Source organism: Bactrocera neohumeralis, chromosome 3, assembly GCF_024586455.1.
Source record: "Bactrocera neohumeralis isolate Rockhampton chromosome 3, APGP_CSIRO_Bneo_wtdbg2-racon-allhic-juicebox.fasta_v2, whole genome shotgun sequence".
Classification (NCBI taxonomy): Eukaryota; Metazoa; Arthropoda; class Insecta; order Diptera; family Tephritidae; genus Bactrocera; species Bactrocera neohumeralis.
In genome coordinates, this window is record NC_065920.1 from 39,078,173 (window position 1) to 39,099,196 (window position 21,024).

General features: G+C 36.8%; 2 protein-coding genes across 9 annotated transcripts in view; one reads left to right on the plus strand and one right to left on the minus strand.

The window, feature by feature from the left end:
• The window catches only part of LOC126753424 (carbohydrate-responsive element-binding protein), a 37,769-nt gene extending 20,663 nt beyond the window's left edge, over positions 1-17,106 (plus strand). For 6 of the 7 annotated variants that reach the window (XM_050464848.1, XM_050464850.1, XM_050464849.1 and 3 more), the window contains 11 exons: positions 11,713-11,845; positions 11,907-11,993; positions 12,046-12,153; positions 12,217-12,670; positions 13,104-14,308; positions 15,341-15,699; positions 15,785-16,030; positions 16,100-16,227; positions 16,395-16,518; positions 16,588-16,717; positions 16,780-17,106. In XM_050464848.1, coding sequence (XP_050320805.1) covers positions 11,713-11,845; positions 11,907-11,993; positions 12,046-12,153; positions 12,217-12,670; positions 13,104-14,308; positions 15,341-15,699; positions 15,785-16,030; positions 16,100-16,227; positions 16,395-16,518; positions 16,588-16,717; positions 16,780-16,913 — 3,108 coding nt within the window. In that variant the 3' untranslated portion in view covers positions 16,914-17,106. The remainder of the gene's footprint in view (positions 1-11,712; positions 11,846-11,906; positions 11,994-12,045; positions 12,154-12,216; positions 12,671-13,103; positions 14,309-15,340; positions 15,700-15,784; positions 16,031-16,099; positions 16,228-16,394; positions 16,519-16,587; positions 16,718-16,779) is intronic. The other variant, XM_050464854.1, reaches the window with a different exon arrangement.
• The window catches only part of LOC126753456 (plasmanylethanolamine desaturase-like), a 68,173-nt gene continuing 47,251 nt past the window's right edge, over positions 103-21,024 (minus strand). Inside the window, exons 1-4 of one of the 2 annotated variants that reach the window (XM_050464946.1) lie at positions 8,260-9,263; positions 1,872-1,934; positions 1,517-1,606; positions 103-1,450 (exon numbers count right to left, since the gene is read on the minus strand). In XM_050464946.1, coding sequence (XP_050320903.1) covers positions 1,352-1,450; positions 1,517-1,606; positions 1,872-1,934; positions 8,260-9,198 — 1,191 coding nt within the window. In that variant the 5' untranslated portion in view covers positions 9,199-9,263 and the 3' untranslated portion in view covers positions 103-1,351. Of the gene's footprint in view, positions 1,451-1,516; positions 1,607-1,871; positions 1,935-8,259; positions 9,264-21,024 lie in introns of those variants that run through there. The other variant, XM_050464947.1, reaches the window with a different exon arrangement.

Below are 21,024 nucleotides of genomic sequence, written 5' to 3' on the forward strand. Positions count from 1 at the left end.
ACTACAAAACAGAGTAAATTTAGTAGTAAATAGAGTAACACGAACAATGCAAGACTTTAAGGAATATAAATAATGGTATATCAAAATTTTTTTATCATTACAATTACAAAAAATCTAAACACAAATTTCAACTTCATTATTTTAAAAATTTAAAAAAAAAAATTTTAATCTGATAGCAAAGTTAAGCAGCTAACATGACTGCTAATGTCGTTCAATGGAATTACCCATAATACAAATTGTTTATACAGTATCAACATTCTGATAAATAATGTTGTTTTGATAAAAAAAGTCGAGCTTCAGTTCTCCTTTTAATAAATTTTTCATTTATCTTTGAGTACCTATTTTTAAAAATGGTTGTTATGATTTGGGATAGATAATACATTTATATTTATACCCTAAGCAGAGTATATTAAGTTTGCCAAGAAGTTTGTAATACCCAGAAAGAAACGAAGGGAACTTATAAGTAATCAGTTTTTGAGGTATCAATACCAGACTTTGCACCTTTGGTGGAAATTGCCGATATCGGACCACTGTAACATATACATAAATATCTTTTATACCTTTGTATGCCATAGGAAATGCACATGGAAATGTTTTACACCTTCGGTGTAGCCGAAGTTAAAGTTTTGATTTTTAGCTTTTTTTCTGTCTCACTGCGCTGTGCATAACTGGAGCTTTAAGGATAACTCCAACGGTAGCTTTTGAACTGGTACTAATCCTACCACCTGTAGACCACTTCGGCGGAACGACAAGTGGCTGAAGGAGAATTTGCATATAGAACCTTCGGGCATAGCTCGGTGGGTAATGGCGGTTGGGCAAACATCGACTACATGACTCCACTTTTCAACTGGGAAAGAAGGTTCAGGTTCAAGGTGCGGGAGTTAGGCATAAGGCAACCTAATAAGTTGCCGGACCTCTGCAGTATACTTCAAGCTGAGGTTTCTGCTATTGCGAAAGTAGCGGAGCTGGCCTCTAATGCACCTGCTGGCAATTCCAGAGTCAACATATACGTAGACAGTCAAGCAGCAAAGTTACCTCGTACCGCATATCGGCCAGAAGTGTCTTGGGAAACAGGGCAGTAGTAGAAAGTGTTGCCAGAAGTAAGCAACTTTAATTCTGCTGGCGGCCCCACGGTATGATACACTGGAGAAGGTATCGATAGTAAAGCCACAGAGTCTGTTAAAATTCACGTTATTCGTCGTCAAGAGCGGATGACTGCATCTCTGGAACCTAGGAACTGAACTTCATCCGGTATCGCAAAGGACCAAAACAAGTCTATGCGTAGCTTATTGGCCTCCCAGTTTAATCTAACCCACATCATGTAATACAAATAATATCTTTTCACTTTGGTTTAGTTTTTATTTGTTTGAATTTGTTTTGTTTTTAAGGAGTTTTCAATATCTGTAAATTGCACTAAAATCATAATATAGGTAATAATCGCAGTTAAAAGCTGTAGGATTAGAAATAACATAAGATTAATACACAAAATGCAACCAATTTGAAATGAAGACCAAACCTTGAACAAAGCGCTGCGGTCCAGTTGAAAAAATCCATAAGCCGTCAATATCGGTTTCTTACGTATATTTTTCATCAAAAATTTATCCACCTAATATAAAAAAGTATTTTTGAAATAATTTTTACGATTAGTAATGTTCATATTACAGGACGTTTAAAAATATTTGTATACCGTGTTAGATAATGGTATGGTCTCGTGATATTTATTTTTAACACTAAACGGGTTAGATCTAAGATACATTTCTGCCTAATTTTTTAACTACATATTAAGTTTAAGTTTCAGGTTTTTCATAAGAAGAGTCATTGCTCTCTTGAATTTTGCACCATAATCATAATAATTTATAAATTTTAATCACCATTTTGTCCAGTCCAGTTCCAGTGTGCGGAATTTTTGCAAGAATTTTGACGGTCTCGTTCGCCTAAAAATAGATATACATACATATAAATTTTATCAAATTGCTACGTCATTATATTTATATCACAGTACTTTTTTTTAGTCTTGAAATATTATATGAGTATAAAAACTAAAAAAAAAACTTTAAATTTATCATTTTATTTTTAAAATCACTAATATATGTATAATATAATATCCTCCTATCGACCGTGGTAGAAGAACTGGAATTTGAATAATAGACTTTGAAAAGACTGGTTGGTCAATGCTTTCCTCAACATATTAATCTATGTATATATACATTTTGGGATCGCCAAACAACTGCATGAATATTTGGGCTCCCTAATCACAGGAAAACCTACTAAGATTCCTCCGTATACGAGGTGTGTTCAAAAAGTATCGCGAATTTTGTGTTTTTCAAAAATTATTTATTTATTCATGAATATCTATTTTGTCCCCTTCAAAGTAATCCCCATGAGATATTATACACTTGTGCCAACGGTTTTTCCAATCTTCGAAGCACTTAAAAAAATCATTTTTTTAATCTTCTTCAGCTCCTCATTCGATGCCGTCTTTATCTCGTCAAGAGAAGCGTAACGTCGGCCTCTTCAGTTTAGGGAACAAGAAAAAGTCACAGGGGGCCAGATCTGGGGAATACGGTGGCTGCGGCATCATTAGCATCCGCGCACTTAATTTCGTTTTTCACACAAAATTTGATACAGGTTATTTGATCCATTTTTTTGAATATGTAAAAATCGAAGACGATCCAAAACACGTGCAAGCAAAGCAGCTGTCAACAATTAAATGAACATTCAAAATGGCCGAGCTTGTCGGCATAAGTGAGAGACATGAGTACCAACATAACGCCACAAAAAATTCGAAATTCGAATATACGTAACCCGCGAAAATTCAAAATTCGCCATACTTTTTGAACACACCTCGTAATATAATAAGCTATATTTTATATTCTTATTAAATGAACTATTATACCCATATTTTAATATATACTTCTTTCCATAAACCTACCACCTTCATCCGTATAATATAATCTTATAAGCTATCTTTTATATTCTTAATTATTCAACTAATATACCTGTATTTTAATATGTACTTTATTCCATAAATTTACCACGCTTTGGTTTTTCGAAATATGTATATAGTATTTTCTTTAACTCCTTGGTTGGTACCAAAGGCCGAAATGTTTTTCGAAATACTGAACATTTTCTCTCAACGATTCTATCATATTTTCCACTTTAATGGCATGCAAGGCATTTTAGTTTCGTTCATTATTATTAATTTACATAATTAAACATAAATTCGAGTTGAAGTCACAAATTTGAATTCACAAATATATCTATATCTACGAGAAACGAAAATGCCTAGCTCTCACTTATAATAAGAAATAATTAAATTACCTACTGGATTTTGTTTCAAAATCGAAATGAATTAAAAATTCATTCGAAAAATTTTTAAGATGATTTTCAAATTTTAATCTGGACAAAAACATATTCGATGTCAGTTTGACTTTCAAACCAAATCAGAATATGAAACACACTTTTGTAGATATTTTTAACAATGCACAATCAAAAAAATGTTTATATCTTTTTATTATTTGCGGCACCAAATTTGACAAGAATACTTTGCTAAAGTCTTAAAAAATTTTAAATATCGTGAGTTATTCCTTAGCTGTCCAAATTTTACATACATAGGTAATTATGAGTAAATAGAACCTTGCCTCAAGTCGTCAGACTAATGCCCGGTTTCACTTTCCATACCTAAGTTGTGCCCAAATAAAATCTTAGCTAAGCATTGTTGCAGACTGAGTAATCGTTTGCGTTTCACAGTCAATGCTTAGTTTCTATAAAATTTTATTATGATATATACCAACGTAATGGACAACATATTACAAATGTCATCCATAAAAATATGTTTGAAATATTTAAATTATAACAGACAATACATAAATTTGCGGCGAAAGTTGTATCGAAAATGGATGAAAACAACAAAATAAACCCCGAATTTCACCGCTAGCGAGTCGGAGCAGCTATTGGAACTGGTGGAAATCCCAATCCGATTCCATATTTTTTCACAAAAAATAATTTCTTATTTCTTATTATTCTTCTATTGACAAATAACTGAAAATTCAAAACAATTCAAAACAAAACTCAGCTGTTACCTAAGCACTGCTTAAGTCTTCCATTTTCAGCACTTAAGCATAACCTAAGTATGAACTGTAAAACACTATTTTCCTGTTTTATCCTAAACACAACTTAAGTATGGACTGTGAAACCGGGCATAACACTAGTTCTGTTCTAACAATCATTCCTCATTGCAAATATATAAAGTTAAAAAATTTTAAAGAAGTTTTTTCCAGGGACAGAAAATAACAGTTATTTCATAATTTTTGACCAAAAAAATCATTAAAAAGGAGAAGGTCAGGTTATATGATGTAGAAATAACAAAATTTCGTCTTTTGAGGACTGCACAAATACATAAGAAAAATTTAACTTGATTTGTTTTGGTCATTTCCTCATAATTGTCCGTGATTTTTTCAAAATTTTACCTCAGCATTGATTGTATTTGCCGCCATGGCTTGTATTAGGATCAGCAGCGGTGGCAGCACCCAAATCAGAGCTGTGCAGCAATATTCCAGAAATACAATGTTGAATACAATGTTCAAACTTATCATTTTCAGCACAAATGCTGGGAATGAGGGTAATACGGAGAGAACATAACAAGTTTCCAACAGCATAGGCACACCATACACTTGACGCATGTGTTTACATGCCAGTGAAATCAACTCAGCACGCCATATCAAAAGTTCATGTAATTTTAAACGGACCGCGATTTTCGATTTTATTAAATGAATTTCGATCGCCAGCAGTCTTTTATTGTAGGCAGCCAAGATATGACACAACACATGGACGATATAAATATACGTAGATATCATTATGAAACAATACGTTGGGCGAATTGTCAAAACAAATGAAAGGCAAAGAATCAGCCAAAATGGCAGATTATGCATCCAAATAGAATTGAGTAGATTAATCTCGAATACTACAAAAATTACTATATGAAAAATTAAGGTCCACCGAACACGCCGATCTATGTGAAAATCACCTGCTAAAAATTTTTCACTATAAACACAGATATGTTTATAAATCACATTTAACATTTCAATTCCAGTATTTCTTGACACAAAAATGTAAATACTCTGAAAGAGTTGTAGAACTGTAGCTGCAATAATTTGTACGAGGAAGAATGTGTTCGCCGTTTTGAAATCAGCATACATATTTAAATCACCACTGAATGCTAAATGTATGCTAATCAGAAGACAACACTCCATCATAATCAGTGTTAGCGTGGTTATGCTCAGCGCGATAATTAGATCGCGTGCGGTAGAGACAAATTTCTTATTTTCCGGCGAAAAACTGGCCGGACAAATGCCAACCAAACGCATGAGTGGCAAGTAAATTTGCCAATACTTAAATGCCGCCATTCTAAACGTTACTAAACTTACGTCTCAACCAACCAAATGTGTACATATGCTGTAAATGACTAATTAGTTAATTGACGCTAACAATTCTATTTAATCAAATATATGGGTTTACACAACTTAGATCTGTTGTGGTCATGCCACGAATGGCAGTCAATATTAATAGCCTTAAATAAGCACGGACGTCGAAGGTTTCGCTGAGCCGAAAGTTACGAAATTTCCATTGTTATTGTTCATTGTATTTGAAATACTCTTGTCGTTAAGGGTACAACAAGGCCTAACTAGATATCTATTACTACCGGCTAAAATGCGCTAAATCTTCAAAAACAAGGCTCTCTTCTAAGACATTTTCATTTTATGTTATTGTACCTACAAGGTGCGTTCCAAAGTAAACAGGACTTAAAAAACCAAAACGAAACAAATGGGTTTTCGCAAAATCAATTTATTTTATTCAAAATAGTCTCCTTCTGCTTCAATTCAGCTTTTTGCATGGTCCAAAAGCATGTCGAACGAGTGTTTTAGCTCGTTGGCCGGTATGGCAGCCAATATGTTGGTGTTTGAATGGCCTCTACGTCTGCATAACGCTTTCCTTTCACCGGCAAATGCATTTTTCCGAAAAGGAAGAAGTCGCACGGTGGCATATCAGGTGAATACGTGGAGTGGTTAATGGTTAAAATGTGATTTTTGGTCAAATGAGACGGCGCATTATCGTGCAACAAACGCCAACTTTCATCTTCGCGATATTCGGGCCGAACACGTCGAATACGGCGCACCAAACGCTTCAAAACTCCAAGGCATAATGCCGCATTAACGTTTTGGCTGGGTGGAACAAGTTCTTTGTGGACAATACCCTTGGAATCATAAAAACAAATTAGCATTGTCTTCACTTTTGACTTCTCCATGCGCGATTTTTTGGGTTCCGTCTCGTCCGGTGCCTTCCATCCAGCACTCTGGCGTTTCGTTTCGGGATCATATTGGAAACACCACATTTCGTCACCAGTCACAATATTGTAAAGGAAGTTTTTGTCCTTTTTGACCTCTTTAATGATGTCCTTCGAAAGTTGGATCCTGCGCAATTTTTGGTCGTCCGTCAATTTATGCGGAACAAACCGCGATAAATCGATGTTTTGGAGATGTTAAATTCCATTTCCATGAATTTCAATGATGATTTCGGCTGATTTTTTATGAATTCACGCACAGTTTCGATGGAATTTCCGGTAATCACGGATTTTGATTGGCTCACATGTTGATCGTCATTTAAGTCCTCACGACCACTTTGAAAACGTTGAAACCACTCGTGCACTCTGCTACAGGATAGGCAATCATCGCCATAAACTTGTTTCATCAATTGAAACGTTTCGGTAAAAGTTTTACCAGTTTTAAAACAAAATTTAATGTTGGCTCTTTGTTCGAAACTCGTTTTCGCACCGATAACACAAACATACTGACACTTAAAACGTAATATCTTATCTTCCAATCGATGAAATATCATGAAATTCTCACTGAACAATCGATATAAATAGCAGATTCTAACGCACCAGTCGACATATAGATGGCGCCACCAGGGGGCGCTAGTTTCAAAAAGTCCTGTTTACTTTGGAACACACCTTGTATATACGGTTCTGCGAAGGAGAAAAGGATTCGATAAAAATATATATAGGATATATTTTAAATCACATTTTTTATCTATTTGACCTTTATTTAATTTCTCTCTTCCGCACCCAACTTCAAATCGTTAAGCGATGTAAATATGTCGATTTGTTCGGCGAAGAAACCACTTTTTTTTAGAGTCAGAGAGTATTTAATTGACAGTTTTCAGTGTCATGTTAATTGAATTTCATATTTAACAAGCAATAATGCTATGCATATTTCGAGAACAGGGGCATAGAAAAGTACATATGTATGCTTGTCGTCCGTGTTTAATTATATTCCAATTTTATATCTTGTAATTAGTTGCACTTATTGTTCCATTAAATTGAATCTAAGTGTACTACGTGGGCTGTTATTTGTGTTTACAATATAATCAAGTTTTGAAAAAAACAATGTTTTCAGATAAGAAATATGACGTTAATGCCAACCAATGGCTTCATCTCCAGCTTATTCAATGAACAAGTATTGTTTTCCTGAATTTCAATATTTAATATGACCGATAAATTACAGAAATTACGCTATGAATGAGACGGTTCGAATTATAAAGTCATATTTTTATTCAAAAAAACGAAAGAATATTGGTGGAAACTCTCGTCAAATCCGATTTTTTGCTATATTGTGTTGATTAAAAGGAGAAGTCGTTATTTTTTTACTCTCTATCTGGCATGCAATGATGGCAAGATGAATCATTGATCCACGCATTTTTAAAGCAAATCAATAAATGGCTATTTATCCATCAATACAGGAGTCATGTGATTCAAATCTGTTGCACTATATTTTGTCCGGTTATGATGCAAAATTGGTCCGAAATATTGGACTTTATAGTACACAGTCGTGGTTACCATACGTCCGCAATTCTGTTTAAACACTAAGGGCCATTTTCTCAATATCTAGCAGCCATCTGTCAGTTAAATTCTGGTTAACTTAACCAAGACACCTTCTTTCGGTAAAGAACCTTTTTTTTAACCAGAACTTTACTGACGGATTGCTGCGAAGTATCATAAAATTATCCAACTTTCCTCATATTTCTACGCTTCTAAAATACCCTACAGTTTTTTAGTTTTAATAGAAGACTATATTATACACCAGTGATTCTAATTCGCATTCCTAAAATTCGATGTATAAATGTATAATATTTGTCAAGCTTGGATTTATACATTGCGATAAAATTAAATATATATTGTTTCTTAACCGTTCACTAACTTACCTGACCCGGTATGTTACTGCCCAGAAGCATCATACACAAAAATATGACAGATGGCAATGCGAAAGATACCGATTGAGCTATGCAATAAATTTTTTCTAAATATCCCTCCATGAGGCCTGTATGCATCCCATACACAATGAAGGTTATATCGAGCGTCGAAATAAACGTGATGAGCACAAAAATAACACCGTAACTTTTACTTATATATTCAGTGCAGATAAATAGTATGTTGTCATAGATTTCTAAACAATTTTGAATATTGTCCAAATATATATCGGTAATACGCAAACGTCTTTGGAACGTGATCATCGTAATAAAAGTGTTAAGGGTAATCAAGTGTCCAGCTATGATTTGAACGATGCAAATATAAATCGATAATATGAACGACAGTATAAAAAAGTATATTTGAAATATTAGCCAAGGTATATGCAGGCACGTTTCTCTGAATGTACTCGGTACCGAAAATCTGTTCCATAAGAAGAAGGTGTTAAGCGCACTTGCTCCCATAACGGCCACCATCATAACTAGCTGGTAAAGGCCAACTTTTCGTGTGGCAATACCGGATAATTGTTCCGTTAAATGAATGCAATAGTTTAGTATGTGCAAGTGAAAGCGACGAAGCGTAAAAATCCATGCATTTATCAATAATTGCACTAACATTGCGCCGAAAACCAGTAAGTTCCAGTAGTTGTTTTCGATATAATTATTTTTCGTACTGAAGAACGACACTCTTCTTGTTATCAAAATTGCCATCGATAGCGTATATATGCATTGTAAGTTCCAATGCATCAATTGAAACTTCCATCCAGTCTGCAACACATATTTATTTTCCTTCTGGCAATAGCCAATTGGTATTATTCCCAGACAACGCAGCAAAATAGTGTAGAATCGAAGAACTCGCACAATATTCAAAACCGGCATAATTAACACGGTATACATATGTGTTTATGTACGTAAGGAAAAATTTATATGACCACTCGATTTGAAGTACGCGTTTAGAAATGTTTTTCATATTTATGGACTCGCCAGTGTTACGTAATTACTGCCTACTTACGCACTTATTGTTGTTGATTTAGGAATAATACTAGGCTTGTTTGTAATACAATCTAATACAAAAATATTTACACCAAATATACAGTATTTGTGAATGTCGCAGCTTTGATGAATGGACATTAGGGTGGCTACGGGTGAAAGTATTTTATTTCCGTATTAATATTGTTTGACAAGTTCAAAATTGTCCTGATATTTTGAAACTTAGTGTACAGTTCAGTTCAAACTTTTTGAGTTGCGTGAAGGATTAAATATGCGAAAATATGATCGTGCAACAGAATAAAAATATATGAAGTCCGCAATTTATTATTCAAGCCACGTTCTCGAATGAATACAATTCAAAGCATTTAAACATGGTTAAATCAATTGAACTCGTCACACTGATCATTATACCCTGAAATAAACGTGTAAGACCCTCTAATATATCTTTATATAATATATAAAAGAAAGTCGTGTTAGTCACACTATTTATAACTCAAGAACGGCTGAACCGATTTTGGACGGACATAGGATAAAGGTCAATACAATTCAGAAATACCAAAATTATATTTTTAATTATTAGCATGTCTTCAAACTTCATGTAAGAATCATTTGAGAATTTTATTACTTCAAAAAAAGAAATAAATAAAAAAATAACAACACAGAGCTAATGCTGGAGACCGTTAATTTTCGTATGCATACATACTTAGTATTTGTGTTATAGTTTTCTGGGAAAAGCTGTTAAAAATAATCGTCAGTTTCTCGTTATATCATTAATTGTTCTCCTTTTTTTTGACACCTAAGCCCCCTTTCCATAGACCAGGTCACATATACAGAAATATTTTCGAAGTAATGAAGTATATGCGCACAATTTCAAACTGACCCTTCCTCAAAACTAATAAAATTCCTTAATATTGCGAATGGTAGAATAGAACTTCAACCAAATATGCAGTGCTATGAATCATAACTGGCTCAGTAATCAATCGATGGCTATTATACCACGTTCATCCCAAAAGACTGATGCCAAAACCTTGCCAACCATCTTTTTCGTCTTTCCACGCTTGAGGACTGATTCATAATGTGCAGTCCAGTAGGCTGACTGTCGATTGAAATACAAGGTGCGCTCCAAAGTAAACAGGAAAACCGAACAAATGGGTTTTTCGGCAAAATCAATTTATTTTATTCAAAATAGTCTTCTTCTTCTGCTTCAATACAGCTTTTTGCACGGTCCAAAAGCATGGCGAACGAGTGGTTTAGCTCGTTGGCCGGTATGGCCACCAGTATACCGGTGCAAGCCTTTTGAATGGCCTCTACGTCTGTACAACGCTTTCCTTTCATGGGCAAATGCATTTTTCCGAAAAGGAAGAAGTCGCACGGTGCCATATCAGGTGAATACGTGTAGTGGTTAATGGTTAAAGTGTGATTTTTGGTCAAAATAATCGGTCACAAGCGTCGATCGATGATGTTGGACTTTGAGCAGTTTTTGGTCGTCAGTCGATTTGTGCGGAACAAACCCTGCACAAACCTTTCGTAAGCCCAAATTTTCGGTCAAAGTACGATAAATCGATGTTTTCGAGATGTTCAATTCCATTTCCATGAATTTCAATGATGATTTCGGCTGATTTTTGATGAATTCACCCACAGTTTCGATGGAATTTCCGGTTTTTGATTGGCCCACATGTTGATCGTCATTTATGTTCTCACGACCACTTTGAAAACGCCACCTGGGGGCGCTAGATTCAAAAGTCCTGTTTACTTTGGAATGCACCTTGTATATAAATGAGCAGCTTGAACAGCTTAGTCGATTTAGGCATAGCCGGTTATCCGATCGTATATGCGCCTGCTTGTATATAAGCGAACGAGTCACTCAGTTTTTGAGATATCGATTTTTTTCACACGTCACCCACTAAAAAGCCGATTCCTTATATGGAAAACTTTTTTATTTGACAAAAATTCTTCATGAAATTTGGCATGGATTATTGTATAACTGTACTAAAAAATGATCGATCAAAATCAAGTTCTTGTGTTTAATCTTTTGTTTGTGTGAAGAATATTCTAGCTTCGGTGCATTTTTTTACTTATAAATTTGTTATGGGGTGGGGTCTCCAACGTATCTTTCTGAGTGCTAAAAACTTCGAACCAAACTTAATACACCCTGTATAAAATGTACAAATATGATATATTTTATGAAATTAATTAAACTCTATTCTCTGCCAATCTACTAAAAAGAGCTTTCCCTATTTTCGTTTTGTCTGCTCAGATTTATTCTTTTGAGCATAAGTAAGGCAATGGAAAGTCGTTATCTGATACATACGTATACCATGATTTATTCATTTTAGTCTAAGTAACCAACTCAATAAAAATTATGTTATTTTCATTTATTGATACTTCATTAAACCGTTATTTATGTTTTTGTATTCGTAGAAAAGTGAATTCGACTTTTTGGAATGGTCTCCATTGAACGATCGCATGTTAATGATACCCGATGATTGGACAAATGACACACTGTTCTCTTCAATTAATGGACCATTTCCATTTCCAGATCCTCGTGAAATAGGCATGTTTCGTAGATATTAAAATAAATGAGTTTGTTTGTTAATATTCATTACACTTTTTAGCACGTGGTGCGGGAATCGCTGATTTTATACAGCCTGGCCTTGGCTCTCTTCAGCCGAACATTGACGATATCGATCTGACGATTGATGGTAAGCATATGCACTATACATACATAATTATTAATTTCTATTTATCACTAAGCTTTATTCTTCTCAGAGCTGTTGCAGCCGAATCGGCTCCCGCCAGTGCCAGAGGAAGGCACTGATGAAATGCTTAAAAATGTAGAATATAACCTCTCAGCAATCATGGGTATTTCTTCAATAAGTCCATATATATATTATAGTATAATTCAGCCAAATATTGCCTTCATAGGTTCTGATCAGCTAGAGTCAAATAGTATGGTTGGTGTGGTTGGTGGTAACAATTCGAATACACTACCTGTGAACGATGATGCCAATATGTTAGACTTAAATGCGCCACTTGATTCGATACAGTTTCAGTCGTCAATGGTTCAACGTTATCCAACACCATTATCTCGTGAAAATAGTAATAGTCAATTAATGAACACCTCGGGATCTACTCAAGCGCAGACAATTAACTCTGTGGACGCCATTATGACCGATGATCATACGGGAACCGTAGGGGTTAATGATGGGTTAGGTTCCCCCGCCTCTGCAGCATCAGCTTCGTCATCTATGCGAATTCACTCCAAGCATTTTCCGGCAACAAGTGAAGGTGTTTCAAACAACCGATCCACAGGGAATGAATTTCCAAACAAAAGTGTGATGAAAGGGCGAATTTCCAAAAACTCACAAAGGATATTTAGGTAAATAAAATTTTATAATAGGCCAGTGCACAAGCCTTTGCAAGTGGTAAAAAGTCAAAAAATATCACATTAGGTTGGCACCCATTGCAAAAAGAAGATAAAATAACAAAAATGAAAGGAAAAATAACTTATGGGTGATACATTGTAATATACAATAATACTTAGAAAATCCAAAAAATTGGCTATCTTAATTTCTAACATATATTTTGAGATAATAAAAAAGTTATAAATAGAATATTTGTTGAAATATATTTTAAACGTTTTTAACCCCTAAAAATTCAACCACTACCCACCCTTTGTTATTTTACCTTTCTTTAGCAGTGGGTTTCACCCCATTATTTTGTTTTTTTTTCTTCTAAAAATTATGTACACTGAACTATGTATAAATATCGATTATATTAAATGCATTTCGATGTACTTAACAATACTGCAGGCGGGAACCGCATAACTATGATAAAGCTCAACCAACATTACATCAAACCACAATTTATCAGCAAATGTTGGCAGAACACCAGAAAAGCCAACAAAATCAACATTTACAGCCTACCTTATCTTGCACAGCACTGCAACATCATAGTATGACCTACCATCAACAACAACAACAGCAGCAACAAATGCAATCAGCGGTCACACAATATCCCACTGGCACTGGCGACGGTAGCAGTGGTGCAGTTTATGGTGGCTATGGAAGTGTAGATATATCAGCATCAGCTAATAGTGGTCTTAATGTTAACAATAATTTGCTTAATGTTTCTATGGTAAATCAAAAGCCCAAAGGTTATGCAATAATACAGACGACCACAAATTGTATGCCCAACACCACACAAATCAATGCTAACAACTCACCACATACAGGAAACACATCAGTGCTGTTGCAGACGGTGAAAACGGAACCACCATCCACCGATATGCTATCAATGTATAATTTAAGTGCTTCAAATGATGTTTATGGCATCAACACTAATCTAAGTGGTAACAACAACTCAAACGCTTATAAACCTTATCCCAGTGTGAGCAACTTTAAGAAATCCGCATCCACTGGCGGTTACATTAATGTGCGCGTCAATGCGAATTCTCCCTATATGCACGATCAAACCACAAATGCACAACAAGTACACCAACAATCGTTGCCACTGAATTTAGGTTGTCAGGTGACTTCGTTGCCAAGCCCTTTACAATTACAGGTACAAGCACAATGCCAATTATCGCCTTCATCTAGTCATCAGCACCAACAACAAACACAGCAGTGCTCTCAGCATCTCCTAACAACGCAACAGCAGCATCAGATGCAGCAGCTTAGTCAACAACAGCAGCAGCAGCAACAACAACAACAACCGTCTGTAAATATGATGCCACGTGAAATGATTCGTTCTAATAGTCTACCTTTGAATGTGACACTGCAAAAATTGGATTCACGCTCAAGTCACGATAACTTCGTTGTGCCCAAATATCAAGCTAAAAATAATAAGCCACGCTCACGCAGCAATTCAATACATCAGCATTCGCTAGGTGCACCCAGCGGCACCAATAAGACCAGTAGTGCAACTAATAGTAGTCTGATGGTCTCACCGCAGTTGCAATCAGCTACCAGCGATCCGATGTTAAATAATAGTACCTTAGCTCAACTTTTGACAACGAGTAAGTTAAATTATTATTAGATTTGTAATGCAATCCAACCTTGGTCCGCCCGCCCCTCTTCTCAAATCATATGGTAATAACGCTCTAAGCTTCGAGCTTTAACGAACTGAGCTTTGATATAAAACAGTTTAGTTTCGATAATGTTTTAATATGACTTACCCTCCAAGTTCTTCCAAAATATGTAAAATACTAATAACTAATGTACTAATAAGTGATACAGTTCTCTGTCTGCTTGCTGTTTTTGAGATGAAATTCACATAATACCCCAGAAGACAAATCTACTTGATTCATTTGAGATCACTTAGAATTATTAAGTTCTCCAATTTTCATAAAATTGTTTCTACGTAATCTGAATTGCTCAGCATTTTAATCAGCTCATAAAGTCTGAGATTGGGAGTATAACCCAGAATCAATTAGGCTTATACAACATTAACAAAGAAAGCGCCACATACCAATGTTGTTGTATCAATTATTCAAAACTCTCTAAAAACCTTTTTAGGGTATATTATGTTTGCCACGAAGTTTGTAACACCCAGAAGGAAACACCGGAGACCGTATAAAATATATAAACAAATGTGTGACAAGCAGAGTTGCGCGAAGCTACTCATTTGTCGGAATCGCCGAAATCTGACCATTATTGCTTATAGCTGCCATACAAACTGACCGATCAATGTCAGGTCTTTGTATGAAAAACTTGTCAAGATATCTACGAAATTTAGTATGGATTATTCCAAATTAACGACAAACTCTCAGCAGAAATCGCTTAGATCTAACCGCTATAACTGCCATTCAACTTATCAATCCAAATCAAGAATAAAGAATATTTTATACCCTTTTATGCAAAAAAAATGCATCTGTGAAGGGTATTATAGCTTCGGCGTGACAAAGTTACTGTTTTTTTTTGTTTTTTTTTTTTGTTTTGTTTCAAAGGGGTTAGATCCCCATCCCATTTAACCCCATAGATAAATAAACATTATTTTTGGGATTTACTTTAATATTAGAGAAATAAAATTTATATCATATATTATCTAGGCTCACGCTCGTTGCTTAAGAAACAAAGTTCTTCCTCAAGTGCCATATCAAACATAAATGTACCGATGCCTGCGATATCGATGCCAGCAGTGGTGGTACCACCACCAGCGTCTTCGACCATAACTGTAAATACAAATAAATCACAAAATATCGGCAACACATCAAGCAGCGCCAATTACTTTACAACTTCCAATGTACAATGCGCGCCCCCTAATGCGTCCGGAACATCAGCGGAATCATCATACACTCGTCACAGCATGCAAATGCATCAAGAACAACTGCAGAAGTCACCAAAAAAATGTACTTCACTGCCAACACCGGCGGCACCACAAATGTTGCATAGCCCACCTTGCAGTAAGGTAAAACTTAATAAAATGAAAAATAAGCAGTCGGAAAATATCATAAATACATATGTATATACAATTCCTAATTTCCATCAATCAGATGTTAAGTTACCCGCCGACAGCCAGTCAAGCAGCCATGTGCACTAATACCTTGAGCTTATCACCAGAATCCTTTCACGATCAAGATTCACCGCTTTCACCAACACATAGTTTGAAATTTCCACGCGATAATCAAAGACGTGCCGGTCATATACATGCCGAACAAAAACGACGGTATAACATTAAAAATGGCTTCGATTTATTGCATTCGCTTATACCGCAACTACAACAAAATCCCAATGCCAAGGTAGGTGATATTGCTTTAAAATATCATTGTATGAAAAGGTTTTAACACTAATTACTTTCATCTTTGCAGCTGAGTAAAGCGGCTATGCTGCAAAAAGGTGCGGATCACATTAAACATTTGCGTTCGGAACGCAATCAATTGAAGGATCACATGGAAGCTTTGCTTAAGGAGAGAGACATTCTCAATAACTCTCTAACGTAAGTTATCACCAAAATAGATTTTTTTTTTGGTTTATAGCCAAGGTTACATTTGGTAATTCCGATGTTAAGATTTTGATTTTTGTAGATTTTATTAAAATACATATCAGTATCTACATGATCACATGATCCTACATATTAATACAAAAATTTAATTTTTCCCACAGGCATTTGCACTCAATCCTTCCAGCTAATGGCGCGCCTGTAACACGTCAAGGCACAGAACATGTTCGGCAGTTGTATGATCAGTATGTGCGCCATCGTACAATGCAAGACTGGAAATTTTGGATTGTAAGTTTCTAATATGTGATATAAAAGACATAAAAGCTTTGAATATTGTATTCTTATATTTTTTTGCAGTTGGGACTTATATTAGAACCCCTGCTAACCTCATACACAGCGTCAGTGTCCAGTGCCAGCTTGGAGGAATTACGACGCACAGCGTTTTTATGGGTCGACCAACATTGTTCACTGATTGACTTGCGGCCAGGTTTGTAGTGTTATTAAAATTTATTTAAATAACAATATTAATATATGTGTTTTTTCCAACAGCTGTTTCAAATAAGTTAAAGTACTTGTCGATGAAAACCGATATTTTGTCAGACCCTCCGTCAACTTTGAAAGACGAAGTCGCAAAAGCTGTCTATAATAGCTCTGGGCACCATCCCAATTTGCATGGAACTTAAAATATACTATATATTAGACGATTGTTAAGCATAATAATGTAAAATTTTTCGATTTTTGTTGCTAATATTTTCAAAAATTTGTACAAATATTTTTTATTCTTAAAAAAATCGTGCCTATAAACTTTAAAAATAGTTACTGTTATACGTTAATAAAGTATGAAAAACAATTTTAATGTAAGCAAAATCTATACAAGTAATTATCACTTCAATAGAATCCAAAAGACAGAGTTGCAAATAATTCATTAAAAAAATTAACAAATTTTAAATTCGGTCACACCGAAGATTTAATAATTCACAAATACAAAAGTTTTCATACATTTGTTTTGATCGGTCTGTTTGTATGGTAGCTACATACTATAGTGATCCGATCTGAAACATTTCTTCGGATATTTTCGTGTTGCCGTGAGCAATAAACTGTTCCAAAGTTTTCCATAAAAGAGGTTTTTTTTTTGTCAAAAATTATTTTATTTATTGGATCTGCTTTTTCTTAAAGCCCAACAATAAATTATAAAATCTTAAATCTATTTAAAAACTAGACAGGCTCAAGCAAGTGATTGAGCTGTTTTGGTGATACGTTGCTCTTTAATATGCAGGCATGTATCTTCTTTTAAGGCGTGTTTGATCGCAGGAAACCCTTAGATATGTTACTTCGTTCGCTTGGGGTACTAAAATATTGTTTACTTTTACTGCCGGGCACATCTTTGGTCTTAGCGAAAGTGTAATATGCTTACACTTCTGTTCATTCACATTTATACGCCAGTTCGCTTGCCATTCTTCGACAGAACTTATGTAAATGCTTCGCTAATATTCTTGGTGCTAAAATGTGGCATTTGTTACGGCTCACTAAGCTGTGTCGTCCGCAAAAGTTGAAATTAATACATTATTAGCTGTTGGAAGATCTGCTGTATATATGATGTATAGTGTTGGGCCTAAAACACTGCCCTGGGGTACACCAGCCCTTATCTGTCGTTCATCAGATATGAAATCTCCCACTTTTACCATAAATTTTCTATTTTTTAAATAAGACTCCAATGTTTTATACAATTCTAAAGGTAGAATTTTTTAATCTTATATAAAAGACCTTCGTGCCACACCTTATCAAACGCCTCAGCTACATCTAGAAATATTGCTGAACAGTACTCTCTGTGCTCAAATGCTTTCCTTATCTCGTTAGTAATTCTATTTACATGCTCTATTGTGTAATTGTTGCATTGGTATTGTATTATTTTCGTGGAGGAAAGGAGACATCTTTGATAGAAATACTTTTTCAAATACTTTTGAAAGACAGGGTAGAAGACTGATTGGTCGGTTTGAAGACGGCTGTGTTAAGTCTTTCCCAGGTTTGTCTATCAAGATAATTTGTGACTTTTTCCATGAAATTGGATAGTATCCGAAACTAAGAATTGGAAGGATGGAGTCATGTGTAGAAGTCCACGCAAGTGAGGAAAGTTCTCTGATCGCCATTCACTTGGGAGTGGCCAGAAACGATTCTTTTACACATGGCTCAAGCAGCTCACAACTTCCGGTCTTTGACCAAGTATCCGAAACGAAATAAGGACTACGATATTAGGGCATGCACCTGGAATGTCCGGACCCTTAATTGGGAAGGTGCCGCTGCCCAGCTGGTTGATGTCCTCGCGAAAATAGAGGCTGACATCACCGCCGTCCAAGAAATGCGATGGACGGGACAAGGACAGAGACAAGTAGGTCCTTGTGACATTTACTACAGTGGCCATATAAAGGAGCGCAAGTTTGGTGTTGGATTCGTGGTGGGAGAGAGACTCCGTCGCCGAGTACTATCATTCACTCCGGTGAATTAACGTCTAGCCACAATCCCCATCAAAGCGAAGTTCTTCAACATATCGCTGATTTGCGCCCACGCCCCGATGGAAGGGAAGAACGATGTGACCAAAGATGCCTTCTATGAGCGCTTGGAGCGCGCTTATGAGAGCTGCTCCCGCCACGATGTCAAAATCGTGCTTGGCGACTTTAACGCCAAGGTGGGCAAAGAAGGTATATTTGGCACTACGGTCGGTAAATTCAGCCTCCACGACGAAACATCCCAAATGGGTTGAGGCTGATTGACTTCGCCGGGGCCCGAAATATGGTTATCTGATATTATGGTTACTAGATTCCAGCACAAGAAGATACATCAAGCTACCTGGCTGTCTCCAGATCGAAAAGTCACCAACCAGATCGATCATGTTGTGATAGACGGAAGACACGTCTGTAGTGTTCTAGACGTGCGTACGCTCCGAGGTCCTAACATCGACTCGGACCACTATCTTGTTGCAGCCAAGATTCGCACCCGCCTCTGTGCACTTGCAAAAAACGCACGTCAACAAACACAAGGAAGGTTCAACGTCGAGAAGCTGCAATCACAACAGACAGCCGAACGATTTTCTACTCGGCTTGCACTCCTGCTCTCTGAGAGCACTCGTCTGCAACTCGGTATAAGGGAACTGTGGGACGGCATTTCAAACTCCTTACGTACAGCTGCAACCGAAACCATTGGTTTTCGGAAAGTGCAAAAGAACAGCTGGTACGACGAGGAGTGCCGTGTCGCAGCTTAGAGAAAACAGACTGCCTTCCCTGCAACGTTACGATCGACCACAACACGTGCGGGATGGGATAGATACCGAGAGTTGAAGAGGGAAGCGAGACGCATTTGCAGACAGAAAAAGAAAGATCCCGAAATGCGTGAGTACAAAGAGCTTGATAAGCTGGCCGACAGGGGTAATGCTCGAAAATTCTACGAAAGAATGCGGCGGCTTACAGAAGGTTTCAAAACCGGAGCATACTCTTGTAGACCCCCCAAAGGTGATCTAGTCACCGATGCCCAGAGCATACTTAAATTATGGAGGGAACACTTCTCCAGCCTGCTGAATGGCAGTGAACGTACAACGACAGGAGAAGGCGAACCCGATTCCCCAATCGAAGACGATGGAGCAGACGTTCCATTGCCCGACCATGAAGAAGTTCGAATAGAAATTACCCGCCTGAAGAACAACAAAGCGGCGGGGGCCGACGGATTGCCGGCCGAGCTATTCAAACACGGAGGCGAAGAACTGATAAGGAGCATGCATCAGCTTCTTTGTAAAATATGGTCGGACGAAAGCATGCCCAATGATTGGAATTTAAGTGTGCTATGCCCAATCCATAAGAAAGGTGACCCCACAATCTGGGCCAACTACCGTGGGATAAGCCCCCTCAACATCGCATATAAGGTTCTATTGAGCGTATTGTGTGAAAGATTAAAGCCCACCGTCAACAAACTGATTGGACCTTATCAGTGTGGCTTCAGACCTGGAAAATCAACAACCGACCAGATATTCACCATGCGCCAAATCTTGAAAAAGGCCCGTGAAATAAGAATCGACACACACCACCTCTTCGTCGATTTCAAAGCTGCTTTCGACAGCACGAAAATGAGCTGCCTTTATGCCGTGATGTCTGAATTTGGTATCCCCCAAAACTAATACGGTTGTGTAAATTGATGTTGAGCAACACCAAAAGCTCAGTCAGGATCGGGAAGGACCTCTTCGAGCCGTTCGATACAAAACGAGGTTTCAGACAAGGCGACTCCCTATCGTGCTACTTCTTCAATCTGCTTCTGGAGAAAATAGTTCGAGCTAAGAGTTAAGAGTGTACAGCTGCTGGCGTATGCCGATGATATTGATATCATCGGCCTCAACACTCGCGCCGTTAGTTCTACTTTCTCCAGGCTGGACAAGGAAGCACAGAAAATGGGTCTGGCAGTGAACGAGGGCAAAACGAAATATCTTCTGTCATCAAACAAACAGTCGTCGCACTCGCGACTTGGCTCTTACGTCACTGTTGACAGCCATAACTTTGAAGTTGTAGATAATTTGTCTATTTAGGAACCAGTGTGAACACCACCAACAATGTCAGCCTGGAAATCCAACGCAGGATTGCTCTTGCCATCAGGTGCTACTTCGGATTGAGTAGGCAATTGAAAAGTAAAGTCCTCTCTCGACGAACAAAAACCAAACTCTATAAGTCGCTCATAATTCGCGTCCTTCTAAATGGTGCAGAGGCTTGGACGATGACAACAACTGATGAGTCGACGTTACGAGTTTTCGAGAGAAAG